This window comes from Cetorhinus maximus, chromosome 3 (assembly GCF_964194155.1).
Source record: "Cetorhinus maximus chromosome 3, sCetMax3.hap1.1, whole genome shotgun sequence".
NCBI lineage: Eukaryota > Metazoa > Chordata > Chondrichthyes > Lamniformes > Cetorhinidae > Cetorhinus > Cetorhinus maximus.
In genome coordinates this window covers 4,238,907-4,259,536 of record NC_135881.1, presented here as the reverse complement: position 1 = coordinate 4,259,536, position 20,630 = coordinate 4,238,907, and the positions used below count along the sequence as shown (strand labels likewise).

The 20,630-nt window shown below is 43.3% G+C and overlaps 1 protein-coding gene across 1 annotated transcript in view; it reads right to left on the bottom strand.

Annotated features, from left to right (window-relative positions):
- bop1 (BOP1 ribosomal biogenesis factor) overlaps positions 1 to 20,630 on the bottom strand; it is a 170,269-nt gene that overhangs the window by 142,967 nt on the left and 6,672 nt on the right. Inside the window, exon 2 of the mRNA XM_078536128.1 lies at positions 4,810 to 5,010. Coding sequence (XP_078392254.1) covers positions 4,810 to 5,010 — 201 coding nt within the window. The remainder of the gene's footprint in view (positions 1 to 4,809; positions 5,011 to 20,630) is intronic.

Here is a 20,630-nt window from a genome sequence, read left to right as displayed (position 1 = left end):
AGTTCCTTGAGCTGCAAACGCTTACTACAGATGTGTTCAGTCTGGATCACCTTGGTGTCCAGCAGCTCCCACATGCTGCAGCAACAACACATCACCCATCCTGCCATCACTATCGTATTTTATTTAAGTTATTAATTAATTATTCTAGTATCCCTGCTCTTTACACTTGAAGAATCCCCCGCTCTTCACACTTAATTGTAATTAATTTTTTTTCCACCCTACTGCTGCCTCAGAGCAGCATAAACTAGTCCAGTGATGTTTTCACTACGCCCCCTAATTAACTATGGCTGAGTGGAATATTTAGCTCGTAACTGAAGTGGAGTCAAGCTAACCAAACTGTTTGCTCTTCCTCCCTGCAAGCTCAAAGTGTCACAATTTAAATTCTATCAAGAATTTACTACTAGCTGCAGAAACCTTTGATTGGCCAAGTATTTGTTAACTCTGCTAAGCAAACTCTGAATACTTTAGAGATCAATTGAAGGCAATCTAGCAGACATAATGATCATTTATGAACAAGCATCAAAGGCAGAACCCACTCAGGTGATGGAAATAATTAACACTGATCACTGGGCCACAATATTCCTATTGCTACAGCCTACACCATTTAGAATTATTCCTGGCCTCTTAATAGTTAAGTGAAGACATACCTGCAGCCTAAGTACCATGGCTACTAGAGCAGGTCAGAGGCTAGGTATTCTACAGCAAATGACTCCCCAAAGCCTGTTCACCTTGCAGGCATGATTCAGGAGTGTGAGAGAATACTCTCCACTTGCCTGAGTGAGTGCAGCTCCAACAACACTCAAGAAGCTCGACGCCATTCAGGACGAAGCAGCCCACTTGATCGACACCTCAACCATTAACCAAAACATTCACTTCTTCCATCACCAGTGCAACATGGCTGCAGTGTGTCCTATCTACAACATACACTGCACAACTCACCAAGGTTTCTTCAGCAGCACTCCCCAATTCCACGGCCTCCAACACCTAGAAGGACAAGGGTAGCGGGTGCTTGGGCACACCCACTACCAAAATCCCCTCTAGGTCATACATCATCCTGACGTGAACAAATAATGACTGTTCTTTCATTGTCTCTGGCTCCTGAAACTCCATACCTGGCAGCACTGTGGGAGTACCTTCACCATTTGAACCGCACTAGTTCAAGGTGGCAGCTCACCATCACCATCTTGAGACAAGTAGTGGAATCCAAGTGTCAGACTTGCCAATTACATCGAAAGTACATTTAAAAAAAAAATCTCACGCCAGTGTCTGCTCTCTGTTTGGAAGTCAACTAACATACAAACATACGAACGAGGAGGAGTAGGCCATCCAGCCCCTCGAGCCTGCTCCGCCATTTAATAAGATCATGGCTGATCTGCTAGTTACCTGAAATCTGCAACCCACCTACTGCCGGTAACCTATCACCTTCTTACTTACCAAGAATCTATCCGCCTCTGCCCTAAAAATATTCAAAGACTCTGTTTCCACCACTTTTTCAGGAAGAGAGTTCCAAAGACTCATGGCCCTCAGTGAAAAAAATTTGCCTTATCTGTTTTAAATGGGTGACCCCTTATTTTTAAACAGTGACCTCTAGTTCTAGATTCTCCCATCCTCTCCACATTCACCCTGTCAAGACCCCTCAGGATCTTAAATGCTTCAATCAAGTCGCCTCTTACTCTTCTAAACTCCAGTGGATACAAGCCTAGTCTGCCCAACCTTCCCCCTTAAGACAACCCACCCGTTCCAGGTATTAGTCTGATAAACCTTCTCTGAACTGCTTCCAACTCATTTACATCCTTCCTTAAATAAGGTGACCAATACTGTACACAGTTCTCCAAATGTGGTCTCACCAGTGCCCTGTACAACTGAAGCATAACCTCCCTACTTTTGTATTCAATTCCCCTCGCAATAAATGATAACATTCTATTAGCTTTCCTAATTACCTGCTGTACTTGCATACTAGCCTTTTGTGATTCATGCACTAAGACACCCAGATCCCTCTGCACCTCAGAGCTCTGCAATCTCTCACCATTTAGATAGAATGCTTCTCTTTTATTCTTCCTGCCAAAATGGACAATTTCACACTTTCCCACATTAAACTCCATCTGCCAGATCTTTGCCCACTCATTTAACTTATTTATGCCTATTTGTAGCCTCCTTATGTCCTCTTCACAACTTACTTTCCTACCCATCTTTGTGTCATCAGCAAATCTGGCAAGCATCCCTTCAATCCCTTCATCCAAGTCATTTATATAAATTGTAAACAGTTGAGGTCCCAGCACTGATCCCTGTGGCCAACCTGAAAAAGACCCATTTATACTTACTCTCTGCTTCCTGTTAGCCAGCCACTCTTCTATCCATGCCAATATGTTACCCCCTATACCATGAGCTTTTATTTTCTGCAATAACCTTTGATGTGGCACCTTATCAAATGCCTTCTGAAAATGTAAGTACAGTACATCCATCAGTTCCCCTTAATCCACAGCACATGTTACTTCCTCAAAGAAGTCCAATAAGTTGGATAAACACAATTTCCCTTTCGCAAAACCATGTTGACTCTGCCTGATGACCTTGAGCTTATCCAAGTGCCCTGCTACAACTTCTTTAATAATAGCTTCTAACATTTTCCCTATGACAGATGTTAAGCTAATTGGCCTGTAGTTTCCTGCTTTCTGTCTCCCTCCCTTTTTGAATAATGGAGTTACATTTGTTATCTTCCAATCTAATGGGACCTTCCCCGAATCTAGGGAGTTTTGGAAAATTAAAACCAATGCATCAACTATCTCACTAGACACTTCTTTTAAGACCCTAGGATGAAGTCCATCAGGACCCAGGCTTTTGTCAGCCCACAGCTCCAGCAATTTACTCAGTACTTCTCTGGTGACTTCCTGACTTCCTCCCCCACTTCCATTTCCTGGTTTATTGCTGCTTCTGGGATGTTATTTGTATCCTCTATAGTGAAAACTGATGCAAAATACCTGTTCAATTCATCTGCCATCTCCTTGTTTTCCATTATCAATTCTCCAGACTCACTTTCTATAGGACCAACGCTCACTTTGTTAACTCTTTTCTTTTTTAAACATTTTTAAACATTTATAAAAACTCTTACCATCTGCTTTTATATTTCTGGTTAGCTTTCTCTCATACTCTGCTCCTTATTAGTCTTTTAGTCATTCTTCGCTGTTCCTTATATTCTGTCCAATCTTCTGGCCTTCCACCCATCTTTGCACAATTATATGCTTTTCCTTTAAGTTTGATACTATCTTTAACCTTTCTAGTTAACCACAGATGGTGTGTCCATCCCTTGGACTAATTATTCTTTGGAATGTATCTATTCTGTGCATTCTGAAATATCCCCTGAAATATCAGCCACTGCATCTCTATTGACCTAGCCCTTAACCTAATTTGCCAATTCATTTTAGCCAGTTCAGCTTTCATGCCCTCAAAATTGTCCTTATTTAAGTTAAAAATACTAATGTCAGACCCACTCCTCTCTCCCTCAAACTGAATGTAAAATTCAATCATATTATGGTCGCTGCTACTTAGGGGCGCCTTCACTACGAGATTATTAATTACTCCGATCTCATTGCACACAGGCCATCATCCATGATAGCAGTCCCATTACAGCATCCTTTAAGTTGGACTCTGCCAGTTTTCTTCACATCAGGAGCAAGAGGGAGTCCCGAAATGTTTGAACTGCAACAATCCAGCCGCTGCCTGAACCTTGGAACGTATATCACATACAATAAACAGCACAGAAACAGGCCATTTTACCAAACCTGTACACGCTGGTGTTTATCCTCCACTTTCCTCATCTAAACCTATCATTGTAACCGTCTTATTCCCTTCCCCCTCATATACTTGTCCAGCTTTCTATCCCATTCACCTCAACCACTCCCTGTGGTAGCGAGTTCCACATTCTCAACACTCTCTGGGTCAAGCACTTTCTTCTAAATTCCCTATTGGATTTCTTGGTGACTATCTTACATTGATGGCCTCTAATTATGCTCTTCCCCACAAGAGGAAACTTTCTTTGTGCCCACTTTGTGCTGATTTTAAAGAACTCTATTAGATCACCACTCAGCCTTCTTTTAATTGAGAGAAATATGCTTCCTACCAAGCTTTCCTCAAATTAGGAAACTAGGAAAACAGTCCTCAAACAGGGTTTATAGAATCTTACTGCATAGGAGGCCATTCAGCCCATCATGGCTGTGCTGACTCACTAAAAAGCTGTCCAATTTGTCCCACTCACTGTTCTTCAGAATTTCACTCTAATGTCATCTATTTATCCCTTGTGGTTCTGTATAGTTTTATATTTTATAATAAGCTGATCTAGTGGCTTTTTATCTGAACCATATTTTCCACCCCCAGCAATCTGCAGAGATATTGATGGCACAGTGAACTTGGTGTACTAGTCCCAATACTTTAATGAAATACTGGCTCAGGGTATCTTATATAGTTTATGTATAAAGTCAAGTTCCGTTTTAAAGGGGATGGCTTCCCAAGTAAAGTCGACAATTTATGTTCAAGGATCAAGTACTGAAAAGACTTAATTGTCTAATGGGTTCACAGCAAAGCAACTTCCTAATCATAACCAAATGAAGGACAGGTTAGGCAATATACAATGAGTATAAAGCCCCACCTCAGCCAGATGTTCACAAGCTACATTACCAACAATCTAAGCTCAGATCACCTGCCCACCATCCAAGCGAGAGATGGGTAGTTACAAACAGAACCCAAACACTAGATGTACATTCAGGACACACAATATTTCCCACGGGGAAAACAAAAGTTGTAGCTGTTGTAACTCACCTTAACATCCTGCTTGCTGAACTTCTTCATGCTCTTCTCTTCAACTCCACTGTCATCATCACCCTCTCCCTCCTCTTCCTCCTCATCATCTCCCTCACTGCTATCACTCCCTGAATCCTCCAAACCAGAGAAAAGGCTCTCTTCACTGTCCGTTAGGTCCCCTCCGTCCTCTTCAAGTGCTGCATTTTCAAAGATGGAAAGCTGTAAAATAAAGACACACAAACATTAAAAAAATATGCATTTCAAATTAACCTAGCAGATCACTCATGGCTGAGCTCAAAGCAAGCTGGAGGACATTCTCTTAATAACAGAGGCATCATGCAATGTAATACACATCTGCAAGATGCACTGCAGCAACTTGCCAAGGTTCCTTCCACTGCACCTTCCAAACCAATGAAGCCCTATCACCTCGAGAAGGACAAAGGCAGCAGATGCATGGGAACACCACTACCAAGCTTCCCTCCAAAGCACACACCATCCTGACTTGGAACTATAGCACTGTTCCTTCACTGTCACTGTGTCAAAATCCGGGAACTTACTTCCTCACAGGACTTATACCTACCCCACGTGGACTGCAGTGGTTCGAGAAAGCGGCTCAAGGGCAATTGGAGAGGGACAATAAATGCTGGCATAGCCAACAATGCCCAGACACCATGAATGAATGAAAATAAGTGCAATGTTCTTCTGCTAAGGCAGAACCTTACCCATGGGTCTTGTAAGTACTAAAGTTTCTTCAGAATCACAGAATTGCTACACCACAGGAGGAGGCCATTCAGCCCATCGTGTCTGCACCGGCTCTCCAAATGAGCAATTTGCCTCCTGCTATTCCCCTGCCTTCGCCCTGCACATTCTTCCATTTCAGAGAATAATCTAATTCCCTCTCGAATGCCCCGATTAAACCTGCCTCCACCGCACTCTCAGGCAATGCATTCAAGAACTTAGCCATTTGCTGCATGAAAAGGTTTTATCCTCATTGCTTTAGCTTCTTTTGCCAATTACCAACTAATTAACTCTCGTTCTCGAACCTTCTACCAATGGGAACAGTTTCTCCCAACTACTCTGTCCAGGTCTTTCATGATTTTGAATACATCTATCAAATCTCCTCTCAGTCTTCTCTTCTCCAAGGAAAACAGACCGAACTTCTCCAATCTATCTTCATAATTGAAGTTCCTCATCCCTAGAACTATTCCTGTGAATCTTTTCTGCACTCTCTCCAATACCTTCACATCCTTCCTAAAGTGCAGCGCCCAGAACTGGACACAATACTCCAGCTGAGACCAAATCAGTGTTTAATAAAAGTTTATCATAACCTCCTTGCTCTTGTACTCTAAGCCTCAATTAATAAAGCACAGGATACCATACGCTTACTTAATCGCTCCCTCAATCTGTCCTGCCGCCTTCAATCACTTGTGCACATATACACCCTGGTCCCTCTCCTCTCCTTCACTTTATTATACCCTTTATTTTATATTGTCTCTCCATGTTCTGCCTACCAAAATGAATCACTTCACATTTCTCTGCATTGAATTTCATCTGCCACTTGTCTACCCATTCCACTAACTTGTCTGTGTCCTTTTCAAATTTTACACTATCCTCCTCACAGTTCACAGTGCTTCCAAGTTTCATATCATCCTACTGTAAAAAGACATGTTCAATTACAGAGTAATTGGTCTTCAGCACATTACTGAGAATATATTTTTGGTTGCAGGAGTAAATTACCCTCGAAAATCAGCCAGAATTGGCCAGGTTTCTTGATACTTTGTCTTCAGCAGTTAAGAACATAAGAAGCAGTTGACAAGGTTAGTCTATCCTCCATTGCATCCCCAGTACAGAGGAAGCAGTGAGAGCATTGAAGGACCAAGCTGACTTAGTACTTCCAGGAGTTGGCACGCAGACAGCAAGCATTTCCTCACAGCCTCAGCTCCCTTCTTCTACCCACCATCTGATAAATCTTGCAGCATAAATCTAAGTTCTACTGGGCAGTCCGCTGATGCAGGCACTGAGCGTTAATGAGCACCTTTGAAACAGGGAAGCTGGAACATTATCTCCAAAATACTGCAGATGCTGAAAATCTGAGTTCTGATGTAAGGTCACACATTGCTAAGAGATATAATGTCTATAGTGTTATTGGAAATTATCTTAAAATTGAGTTTAGTGGTGCGTGTGTGTGTGTGTTAATTGGATTAAAGCCAGCTGGTCTCGAGGCTTTGATGTTTAGAAGAGAAGTATGTTTGCAATGTTAATTAGATAAACATGGGGAAGTTTAGAAACATAGGAGTCAAGGGGACAATTTGCATTTTTAAATAAACCATTCAAAAGAATGGGTGAAATATTATAATTAGTCAGAAGAAGCCAAACAATGTGTTTACTTTTTTCAAAGCTTACTAACAATTATGAGATAAAGTTTAGGTAAAGTTCAAAAGGCAGTGATAAAATGAAAATTTGCATTCAAAGAGGAAAATATGTAAAAAGGAAGAGAAGGCTGTTGGTAAAGTGGGAGAGAGATTCTAAGATCTAAAGCCTCCAGCCTGTAAGCCTCAAGCCCCTGTCTGCAAGGACCCAGAGCTGAGAGAAACTCATTTTGAATGCGACTGTCCAGAGTGTGCTTTGCCAGGGGTCTGTTTAAATCTGTGTGTTTTACTGTTGCCTTAACGGAAGTGTGACTGAGAGTCAGTTAATTATGGTTTTTTTAAAGAAGTTATTATTGTAATAATTAGTAGACGTATGTATGTGCTTACAATCTTTCAATTAATAAATGTTTAATTTAGTTTTTATAAAAACCTCTTGAGACTCTGTGGTCTTATTATAACTGAATTCAAAGCCTGCATCTCAAGACAGAAAAATTGCAAAAATTGGTTATGACAGTTGTTTCAAGTTTCCCACCGGGATTTGAACAACTCAGCCTTTACCAACAGCTGTGTCATAATACACAAATATCTGAAATGTTAACTGATTTTCTCTCTCCACATATGCTGCCAGACATTTCCAGCATTTGGGTTATTTATGGATGAGTATCTGTGTGGTATTTGGATTGACATTTCATACTAATATTTAGAAACACAAGATGACAAGCCAGCCCCCATCCCTCCCCCACCACCAACCCCAGACTGGGAGGTCAAGGGAGGAAGTATTTCATAGATTTGGAGGGCTACCAAAACAGCTCTAACCAGATTTGATTTTTGTTTCAGTAAAATTCCTGATCTAGGTCAGTGTGCAGTGGAAAAGTGACTAGCACAAGTCAGGCACCCTCAGAGGGGCAGTAGTTTAGCAATTGCTGAGACCTGGGAAGTCCCTCAGCTGCAGTCACAGTGCTGCCCAGAGACTGAAGTAAGGATGGAGCAAAGTAACAAGAGTTGGAAATGCACGCAGAAAAAAGGTTCAAAATATAATGCGCAGGATATAGAAAAGAAATGTGGGGCATGGGAATTGCAAGTAATTAATTTGCAGCAAGTTCTAAACTTGGCAGTTTTAACACATGCCTGGCTGCAAACTGAATAATGAAAAATATATTAGAAATGATATTTAGGACAGAAACACTTCAAAAGAAGGTGGGGTGGCAATAATGCAAAAGGGCCGGTGGTGTAGACAAGAAAGAGACACAGCGTCAGGATGGTTACAGCTCAGTTTTCCTTAAAAGAGCTGCTTACATTAATGGTGGGCGCGGTGGTGAGGTATTCCAGACTTCTGTGAAATTCTGGGAAGGAAACGGGAGAGGAAATCTGCAGACAGATTAAAAGAGATAAGTAGAAAAAAACAAAATGCTTGTGCTGGGAGATTTTAATTATCCACTTTATGGGTTGGGGCAGAGAAGGAGTAAAGGGGAATGGAATTGCTAAGACATGTAGAGGAGTGTATGAATGGGCCTACAAGGGCCGGAGATGCTGCCAGATCCGGCTATGAATGATCAAACAGATCAAATAGATCAGCTTAATGTGGGCGAGGACCATTCCGGAATAGTCATCACATTTTATAACAAGACGCAAGATTCAACTTAAAGGGAAAAGAAAAGTCAGTATAAAAACTCAATGCATATGATTGAATCACAACAGATTTTAGAAAGATGGGAAGCAAGCTAACTCTGGTGAGGTGCATGGACAAATTGGTGCATAAGATCGTACAGCAACAGTGGGATGTTTTCAAAGAGTGATTAAAGCAATAGCGAATAAGTGTATTGCATTAAAAAGGAAACTACTAGCATGCTAAAAAAAACTTTAGAGTCTTAAATTAAGGATGAGTTTACCACATATATAAACAGGGGAAAATAAAAGTCGGCAGCACAAGGGGCAATTGCAAAAGCAGCCAAACTCACCAGGAGTGAGTGTCAGCTGAGATTTTGTGCTCAGTTCTCTGGAGTGGTCTCGAGCTCACAACCTTCTGACTCAAGAAGCAAAAGTACTACCAACTGAGCCACAGTGGACACCACAACATCCATTCCAAGAATGATCACATTTTAAAGCTATTGTAGAGTTTTAGTCTTTAGTATTCTATTACTGTAATGTGAAGCTCGGCAGTGAGGTTTTCAGAATGTGAGCAGAGGGACAGTTCCGGCCAAATGGCACATACAGAGTAACCCAACACCTTGAAATTAGAACGAAAGGAAGCAAACAGTTCTCACACACACTCTCTTCCTGTAGGAGGATCATTCGAGTGCAATCGAATGAGTCTCACAGGCTCCACCTGTGCCCCCCGCAAAATGTTTTATGGCTCAGTCAGTCAGAATAAAAACAAAACACACTTATTCCACATCCAACGATGGAATTGGTCACTGCAGCTGAACATGAGGTGCTCCTAACCCAAAGCCCTCAAAGAGGTGGTGGGGGTAAGGTGGGGGGAGCCTCTGACCGCAGAAATCTCCAAATGGTACTTCTTCCAGCACATTCCACAGACTAAAAAAAACTTCAATCGATCAGTCTGTTCAAGTCCATCTGGTATCAAAGGCAACTCGGAAGTCTGGGTTAGTGGGTTGCCAGGTGCCAACTTTTCTCTTTCCTTCTGTTTCCCAGCAACAAAAATACAGTGACTATCTCAGGAGGGCAAGCTGGTCAAAGGCAGGACAAAGTGTGAGAGGAAGTTCCACCGATTTTGTTGGGGTGTAACTATTCAGAGTGGGAAGGTTGGATCAGACAGCCTGGGCATGAGGAAAAAAGATTTTACACAGCAAGTTATGATCTGGAATGCATCGCCCCTGAGCTAGATCTGGAAGCAGATTCAATAGCACTTTTCAAAAGAAAATTGGATAAATACTTGTAGAGAACACATTTGCAGGGCTATAGGAAATGAACTGGAGAGTGGGGCTAATTGGATAATACTTTACAAGAGCCGGCACAGGCATGATGGACTGAATGTTCTGTATTCTATGATTAGAGTCTCAAAGTTCTCAAGTAAGAAAACTGGTGGTGATCAAATCACTAGGAGGCCAGACAGAGACCTGATCAGGTATCGTTAGACTGCCCATCTGGACCTCAATGCAAAATTCAGCCAGGCATGTCGAAGGGACACTGGGGCTGCTTTCCAACCCACATCTATTAAAATCTCTTCAGGTCAGGGTGATTTTTTTTTAAAAAATCTTGCATCTCTTGTTTTTCTGGGAGGGGAGGGGTGGGAACAGTTAAAAAAAAATTTGGTACTGAAATCACACATCTCCCTGATGTTGCAGCAGTTACCATTGCGCAGAGTGAAGCAAGCGACTTCATTTTGGTGCTCTGGATCTGGCTAACACTGTCAGGGACAACACCAGTGCCTTACCCAGATAAAGCAGAGAACATCAATTCTGCAAGTGATGGCCACAATCCAGACTGATTTGGCTTAAATCACCAAAAATTTGGGCAAAAACAGACATTTGGATTTACTCAGCACCTCATTTCTCCAAAGAACAGATTACTTTTCGAATGAAATGACTCATGTCAGCAAAACAACAGCCAATTTGGCCACAGCAAAAATGCCACTAATAGCAAAGAGACAAATGACTTGTTCGAGGGATCAACATTGGCTCAAACAGCAGGAGAACATTGTGTCTTTGTGTCGGGGGAAAGAGATACTCCTTTTTCTACTTTTTCTCAGCCTCCAGTGGTTGGTGAGTTTCCTTCCTTGTCTCCAAGCTACCTGAATGCAACTTTCTATTACTTTGTCTGTAAATTATTAACTAATTGGCTAATTAAATAAATAAAGTTGGACAGAAATGGCAGGGCTGGTGGTGTGCTGTGAGTGCAGCATGCGGGAATCCGGGGAATGCACTGCAATCCCGATTAACCATACCTGCAGAAAGTGTCGGCAACTTCGGCTCCGAGTTGCTGAGCTAGAGTCTGAGTTGCAGACATTGCGGGGCATCAGGGTGGCGGAGTGTTACCTGGACACTTGGTTCCAGGAGGCAGTCACTCCCCTTAGGCTAGGCAGAACTTTAGAGTTGGTCAATGGTCAGGGACAGGAGGGTATGACTGAAAGTCAGGCACGTAAGGGGAACCAGCACGTAGTGATGGAGGAGCTCAGCCCCTGACTTTGCCCAACAGGTACGAGGTGCTTACCACCTGTATGGATGAGGAGAAGGACTGCAAGGTGGGTGAAGGATGCCATTCAAGTGGGGGAAGCAAAGAGAAATTTGGTCATGATAGGAGGCAGTATAATCAGGGGGATAGATACTGTTCTCTGCAGTTGAAAGCCTGAGTCCAGGTGGCTGTGTTACCTGCCCATTGCCAGGATTAAGGACATCTATTCTGGGCTGGAGAGGAACTTGCAGTGGGAGGGGGAGGATCCAGTGGTCATACTCCATGTAGGTACCAATGACATAAATAGGACTAGGAAAGAGATTCTGTAAAGGGAGTACGAGCAACCACTCCCTTTGCTCGTGGCTAAACCACAGGCTAATCTAAAAAGCAGAACACTTAAGGGTAATAATCTCTGGATCATTACCTGAGCCACAACAAAATTGGCATAAGGTAAATAAAATTAGAGAGACGAATGCGTGGCTCAAAGGTTGGTGTGGGATTCATGGAGCACTGGCATCAGTACTGGGGAAAGTGGGAGCTGTACCGTGGAACGGTCTATACTTAAACTGTGCTGGGGCCAGTGTTCTGGCGCAGCGTATAACTAGGGCAGTAGAGAGGGCTTTAAACTAAATTGTGGTGGGAAAGGGATCATGAGAGAAAATATATAATAAAGAAATGGGAAACAACAAAGTAATGGAGCAGGACAACAATTTGGGTCATGAGTTACAGAGTGTGACAGGAAGGGACAGAACATACGTAAGAGTGCGCCAGCAGATGAAGACAAAAATGGTTTAAAAAAAAGTTTCAAGCCCTGTATCTGAGTGCACAAAGCATTTGAGGGATGAATTGTTAGGACAAATAAATACAGACCCCGTAAGTGCAAAATGTTTTAGTTGACGGGCAATATGATCGGCGCAGGCTTGGAGGGCAGAAGGGCCTGTTCCTGTGCTGTACTTTTCTTTGTTCTTTGTATAAATATGTATGACCTGATAGGCATTACAGAGACATGGTTGAAAGGCGGCCAAGGCTGGGACCTGAATGTTGAACGGCTTTTGACATATCTGAATGACAGAAAGTTAGGGAAAGGTGATAGGGTAGCTCTGCTAATTAAGGATGGCATTGGTTCAGTACTGAGAGAAGACCTTAGCTTCAAAGAGCAAGATGTAGAATCAGTTTGGGTAGACATAAGAAATAGAAGAGGTCATTCGTGGGAGTAGTTTTTAGGCACCCTAACAGGATTTACACTGCAAGGTAAAGAATACAGGAAGAAATAAATCAGGTGTGTATGAGAGATACTGCGATAATCATGGGTGACTTTATATGTAGATTGGAAAAATCAGAGATTGGCAAAGGTAGCCTGCTCATTGAATGTTTTCGGGACAATTTCTTAGAACAGTACTTTCTATAGCCAACCAGGGAGCAGGCCATTCTAGACCTGGTAATGTACAATGTGACAGGATGAATCAATAACCTCATGGTAAAGGAGCCTCTAGGTGACAGCGATCACAACATGATGGAATTTCATGTTCAGTTTTGGAGAAGTGAGAGTCCATGGCTAGTGTTTTAAACCTAAATAAAGGTAACTCAGAGCATGAAGGCAGAGTTGGCTAAGGTGAACTGGGGAACCATGTTAAAAGGTAGTACAGTAGAGTTGCAGTGGCAGACTTTAAAGAAGATATTTAATAACGTTCAGAAAAAATGTATCCCAGTGAGAAAGAAAGACTCTTTGAGAAGGATTGAGAAGAATAAGGAAGTTAAGGAGAGTATTAAATTGAAAGAAACACTGAACAAATCTGCAAAGATTTGTGGTAGGTCAGAGAATTAGAAAGATTTTAAGAACCAGCAAAGAATGACTAAAAGGATAATAGAGAGGGAGAAAGCAGAGTATGAGAGAAAGCTAGCTAGTAATATAAAAAGATAGTGTAAGTTTCTACAAGTATTTGAATAGGAAAAGAATAACTAAAGCTAGCATTGGTCCTCTAGAGAGTGAGTATGGGGAATTGATAATGGAAAACAAAGAAATGGCAGAAGCATTGAATAGGTATTTTGTGTCTGTCTTCACTGTAGAGGACTTGGAAAACTTCCCAAAGAAACTTGAAAATCAAGAGATGATAGGGAGGGATTAACTTAATACAATCAACATCACCCAGGGAGAGAACGCTAGGAAAACCATTAGACCTAAAGGCTGACAAGTCCCCAGGACCGGATGGTCTGCATCCTGGGGTCTTAAAAGAAGTGGAAGCACAGACAGCAAATGCATTTGTAATAATCTTCCAAAATTCCTTAGATTCTGGAAAGGTGCCAGTGGATTGGAAAATAGCTAATTTAACCCCTTTATACAAGAAAGGAATGCAGGAAACTATGGACCAGTTAGTCTAACATCTGTCATAGGCAAAGTGCTAGAATCCATTATTAAGGAGGCTATTGCAGGATACTCAGATAATCACGATTTGATCACATGGCTTTGCGAAAGGGAAATCGTGTTTAACTAATCTGCTCAGAGCTTTTTGACAAAGTAACATTCAAGGTGGATAATTGGGAACTAGATGTGGTGCACTTGGATTTCTGAAAGGCATTTGATCATTTTTTTAATATTCGTTCATGGGATGTGGGCGTCACTGGCTAGGCCAGCATTTATTGCCCAGTGGGGAGGCCATGGCGTAGTGGTATTGTCACTGGACTAGTAATCCAGAGATCCAGGATAATGCTTTGGGGTCCCGGGTTCGAATCCTGCCAGAGCAGATGGTGTAATTTGAATACAATAAAAATCTGTGGTCAATGGGAATCAGGGTGAAAACTCTCTGCTGCATGGAGTCATACCTAGCACAAAGGAAGATGGTTGTGGTTGTTGGAGGTCAATCACCTCAATCCCAGGACAACGCTACAGGAGTTACTCAGGGTAGTGTCGGGCCTTCCCTCCATCATAGGGCCAGAAATGGAGATGAGTGCACAATGTTCAGCACCATTTGCAACTCCTCAGAACTGAAGCAGTCTATACGCACCAAGGCCAGGACAAGATTCAGGCTTGGGCTGGTGAGTGGCAAGTAACATTCACGCCACACAAAGCCAGGCACTTCTCTCCATTCTCTCTAACAAGTGAGAATCCAGCCATCTCCCCTTGACATCCAAAGGCATTGCCATCACTGAATCCACCATTATCAATATCCTGGGGGCTACCATTGACCAGAAACTGAACTGGACCAGCCAGATAAACACTGTGGCTGTAGAGCAGATTACAGACTGGGTATTTTGCAACAAGTGTCTCACCCCCTGACTCCGCAAAGCCTGTCCACCATCTACAAGGCACAAGTCAGGAATGTGATGGAATACTCCCCGCTTGCCTGGATGAGTGCAGCTCCAACAACACTCAAAAAGCTCGACACCATCAGGACAACGCAGCCTGCTTAATTGGCACGCCATCCACTACAGTAAACAGTCACTCCCTCCATCATCAACACACAGTGGCAGCAGTGTGTACCATCTACAAGATGCAGTGTAGGAACTCACCAATGCTCCTTTAACAGCATATTCCAAACCCACAACCTTCACCAACTTCAAGGACAAGGGCAGCAGATGCATGGGAACGCCACCATCTGCAAGTTCCCCTCAAACCCACATACCGTCCTGACTTGGAACTATAATCGCTGTTCGTTCATGGTCACTGGGTCAAAATCCTGGAGCGCCCTTCCTAACAGCACTATGGGTGTACCTACAAGAGGCGATGGCATAGTGGTATTGTCGCTGGACGAGTAATCCAGAAACCCAGGGTAATGTTCTGGGAACACCGCCACAGCAGATGGTGGAATTTGAAATAAAAATCTGGAATTAAAAGTCTAATGATGACCATGGAACCGTTGTTGTAAAAACCCATATGTCCTTTACGGAAGGAAATCTGCTGTCTTTACCTGGTCTGCCCTACACGTGACTCCAGACCCACCCCTAGCAAGCCACCCAAACTGTTACAAAGTCACAAAAAAGGAATGAAACCAGAAGAACCACCCGGCATCGACCTAGGCACTGGAAACAACAATGGCAATCGCAACCTGCGAAGTCAACTCTGCAAAGTCCTCCTTACTAACATCTGGGGGCTAGTGCCAAAATTAGGAGAGCTATCTCACACACTAGTCAAGCAACAGCCTGACAGAGTCATCCTCACAGAATTATATCTTACAGATAATGTCCCAGACACCACCATCACCATTCCTGGGATGATGGGACATACCCAGCAGAGGTGGCAGCACAATGGTATACAGTTGGGAGAGAGATGTCCTGGGAGTCCTCAACATCGACTCCAGGCCCCATATCGTCTCATGGCATCAGGTCAAAGGTGGGCAAGGAAACCTCTAGCTGATTATCACGTACCACCCTCCCTCAGCTGATGAATCAGTGCTCCTCCACGTCGAACAACACTTGGAAGAAGTACTGAGGGTGGTAAAGGCACAGAATGTATCCTGGGTCGGGGACATCAATGTCCATCACCAATGGTGGCTCAGTAGCACCACTACCGGCCAAGTTCGAAAGGACATAGCTGCTAGACTCGGACTGCAGCAGGTGGTGAGTGAACCAACAAGAGGGAAAAACGTACTTGACCTCATCCTCACCAACCTGCCTGCCGCAAATGCATCAGTCCATGACAGTATCGGTAGGAGTCACCGCACAGTCATTGTAGAGACTAAGTCCCGCCTCCACATTGAGGATACTCTCCATCATGTTGTGTGGCACTACCACCATGCTAAAATGGGATAGGTTTCAAACAGATCTAGCAGCTCAAGACTGGGCAACCTTGAGGCACTGTGGGCCATCAGCAGCAGCAGAATTGCACTCAACTACAATCTGTAATCTCATGGCCCGGCATATCCCCCACTCTACCATTACCATCAAGCCAGGGAGTCAACCTTGGTTCAATGAAGAGTGCAGGAGGCATGCCAGGAGCAGCACCAGGCAAACCTAAAAACGAGGTGTCAACCTGGTAAAGCTATAACACAGGACTACTTGCGTTCCAAACAGCATAAGGAGCAAGTGATAGACAGAGCTAAGCAATCGCACAACCAACAGATCAGATCTAAGCTCTGTAGTCCTATCACATCCAGTCGCGAATGGTGGTGGACAATTAAACAACTCACTGGAGGAGGAGGCTCCACAAATATCCTAATCATCAATGATAGAGGAGCTCAGCACATCAGTGCAAAAGATAAGGCTGAAGCATTTGCTACATTCTTCAGCCAGAAGGCCGTTTGGATGATCCATCTCGGCCTCCTGTGGAGGTCCCCAGCATCACAGATGCCAGCCTTCAGCCACTTCAATTCACTCCACGTGATATCAAGAAACGGCTGAAGGCGCTCGATACTGCAAAGGCTATAGGCCCTGACAATATTCCGGCAATAGTATTGAAAACTTGTGCTCCAGAACTTGCCGCGCCTCTAGCCAAGCTGTTCCAGTACTGCTACAACACTGACATCTACCCGGTTACGTGGAAAATTGCACAGGTATGTCCTGTACACAAAAAGCAGGACAAATAAAAACCAATTACCACCCCATCAGTCTACTCTTGATCATCAGTAAAGTAATGGAAGGGGTCATCAACAGTGCTATCAAGCGGCACTTGCTTAGCAATAGCCTGCTCACTGACACCCAGTTTGGGTTCCACCAGGGCCACTCAGCTCCTGACCTCATTACAGCCTTGGTTCAAACATGGACAAAAGAACTGAACTCCCAAGGTGAGGTGAGAGTGACTGCCCTCGAAATCAAGGCCGCATTTGACAGAGTGTGGCATCAAGCAGCCCCAGCAAAACTGGAGTCGCGGGGAATCAGGGGGAAAACTCTCCACTGGTTGGAGTCACACCTACCACAAAGGAAGATGGTTGTGGTTGTTGGAGGTCAGTCATCTCAGCTCCAAGACATCACTGCAGGAGTTCCTCAGGGTAGTTTCCTCGACCCAATCATTTTCAGCTGCTTCGTCAATGAACATCCTTCCATCATAAAGTCAGAAGGGGGGAAGTTCACTGATGATTGCACAATGTTCAGCACCATTCGCAACTCCTCAGGTACTGAAGCAGCCCATGTCCAAATGCAGAAAGACCTGGACAATATCCAGGCTTGGGCTGACAAGTGACAAGTAACATTTGCGCCACACAAGTGCCAGGCAACGACCAGCTCCAACAAAAGAGAATCTAACCATCTTTGTTGTTCAATTGCATTACCATCACTGAATCCCCCACTATCAACATCCTGAGGGTTACCATTGACCAGAAACTGAATTGGACTAGCCACATAAATACTGCGGCTACAAGAGTAGGTCAGAGGCTAGGAATCATGCGACGAGTAACCCACCTCCTAACTCCCCAAATCCTTTCCACCTTTTCACAAGGCACAAGTCAAGAGTGTGATGAAATACTCTCCATTTTCCTGGAAGAGTGCAGCTCCAACAACTCTCAAGAAGCTTGACACCGTCCAGGATAATGCAGCCCGTTTGATTGGCACCACATCCACAAACATTCACTCCCTCCACCACTGATGCACAGTAGCAGCAGTGTGTACCATCTACAAGATGCACTGCAGGAATTCACCATGACTCCTTCGACAGCGTCTCCCAAACCCACGACCACTACCATCTAGAAGGACAAGGGCAGCAGATAGATGGGAACACCACTACCTGGAAGTTCCCCTCCAAGTCACTCACCATCCTGACTCAGAAATATACACCGTTCCTTCACTGTCGCTGGGTCAAAATCCTGGAACTCGCTTCCTGCACCACATGGAATGCAGCGGTTCAGGAGGGCAGCTCACCACCACCTTCTCAAGGGCAACTGGGGATGGGCAATGAATGCTGGCCCAGCCAGCGAAGCCCACATCCCATGAACGAATATAAAAATATGGACTGCAGCAGGTCAGGGCATCAGTTCATCACCACCTTCTAAAGGGTAATTAGGGATGGGCAATAAATGCTGGCCTAGCCGCCGACGCCCACATCCCATGAAAGAATAATAAAAAAGGCGAGAGTTTCCATTTTCTGCAACAGGCTACAACGTCAGCTGAAAATGGTTAAACACTGACTTTGCTGACTACTACGTACCTATGTTTGAACTATAATTATGATAGCCATAAACAAGGTTTAAGAGCAAATTCTGGAGCTGTGGCAAGACTATGGGAAGAAAGTTTCATATCAATTGGGAAAGTTGAATAATTTAGCATTACTCTTAAGAAACATGAGACATTCTGACAAGAGGGAGGGGTGACAAAGCAAAATGTAATAATTCATTAAAAAGAGCAATGTATGAATGTGAAAATTGCAGCTAAGTCTGAAAATTAGAGGCCAGGTTAACTTTCAAGCAAGAAAAAAAGTGTAATTAAGAATTTTGCAGAAACTAGTGTTCCTTTGAAGTGCACACAGGCCAAGGCAAATAGTTTAAGTTGTCCCAGAGCATGCCTCAGAATTATCAAAGTGCTAACAACTGTCATGCAGAAATATTCTCCAATAACTCATTTTTCAAAATAACTTCTTGCGACATGGGTATTAAGGCTGGCACTTACTTCCCATCACTGGTTGCTCGAAGGTTATGGTGAGCCTTCTTAAACAACTGCAAATCATTCCTTGTGGCAGTTTGATATTGCTGGCTTGCTGGTCCGCTTCAGAGGGCAGTTAAGAACCAACCACGTTGGTGTGGTTCCAGAATCATATAAAAGCCAGACCGTGCAAGGATGGCAGATTTCCTCCCACGGACCACCAAAGAACTAGTTGGGTTCTTATGACAGTTGTGGTCACTTTTGCTGATACTGGCATTTGATCTCTAGATTTATTTTTTTTTAAACTGAATTAAAATCTCAAGCCACCATAGCAGGATTCAAACTCATATCACTGAATTACTAGTCAAGGGACATAACCGCAACAGTATTGTGCCCTCTCTTATCAAATGTCTTATGAAAATCCACGTACATGTTCCACAACAGCAAGTTTTCTTGCTCAACAACAAAAAGCTGAGGTGATGGCAAACGGTTAAAGCTCAGACTGTGGCTGTTAACCACAGGTCTGCTGCCTCTCAGCTGGGCACATAACTGCTAGGATACGGAGAGTATGTTTAAAAAAAACTTTTATATTCATTCACGGGATGTGGGCAGCGCTGGCTAGGCTTGCAGTAATTGCCCATCCCTAATTGTCCTCAAGGTAGTGGTGAACCGCTGCAGTCCTTGTGGTGTAGGTTCACCCACAGTGCTGTTCGGGAGGGAGTTCCAGGATTCTGACCCAGCGACAGTGAAGGAACAGTGATATATTTCCAAGTCAGGGTGGTGAGTGGCTTGGAGGGGAACTTCCGGGTGCTGTTGTTGTTAGGATCTAGAGATAGTTTTAAGTAATTTATATTTGCATTTGTGAGTGTTAGGAATAAAAGATAACTTTAAGTTGAATTTATATTTTTTATTTGTGTGGTAAGAAAGGTGAAACCTGGGTTTTGGTTTCAGTTTAGAGTTTTCTAAGAGGTGGAGTCTCTATGTCCTGTTTGTATACATGAATTATTAATGAGGCTTTACAACTCTTAAATTGAAGAGCTGGGTTACTAAAGGGATTAGTAGCTTAGGGGAGTTAAACCTTCTCTAAAGTAGAAAAAAACTGTGCAACAGGGGTCCACAGAGAGAGACCCGCAGAGATAGGTGAAAACAGAAAGTAGTTTTTTTCGTCAGTTGGTATGAGTATACCACAAAGTGAAGACGTATAATATAAGTTTCTCTCTCTAGCTGGAAATGCTGCCAGACTATTGGTATTGCGTTAAAGTAATGGTGAATTTAGAGTGAGTTTTCTGTATACCTCAAGGGAGATACCAATTGTAGAAGAGAAATCTCTTTGCAACTGAACCAGCCCTACCTTTGGTGTGGAAACAGTGGTACAGCCTCACTGGAGTGTTGGGTCTGTAAAGATTATTGCTGGGGTGAAAGGGAAAGAGTGATTTTGAATCATTTGTTCTCTTGGTGTCTGTATTGAAAATTTTTCCAACCTGTTTGTTATCTAGTGTAATATAATTAATGTTTCTTGTTATTAAATGTTTTATCCTTTTGTTAAAAAGTTAATAGCAGGCTCCTGCGAATCTGTTCAGTAAATACTCTCCATGGTTTAAAAAAAGTAAAATTAGGATCTATCAAGCCAGGTTCAATTCTGGGATCTGCCTTGTCCAGTAATAATACCAACTGGGATCTTAAGTGTTCCTATACATCTGCTGCCCTTGTTCTTCTAGATGGTAGTGGTCATGAGTTTGGAAGGTGCTGTCTGAGGAGTCTTGGTGAGCTTCCTTAATAAGGCTCTCACTTCTGTTAAGTCTAAGGGACTTTGTGCTTAATATATCTCAAAGTACC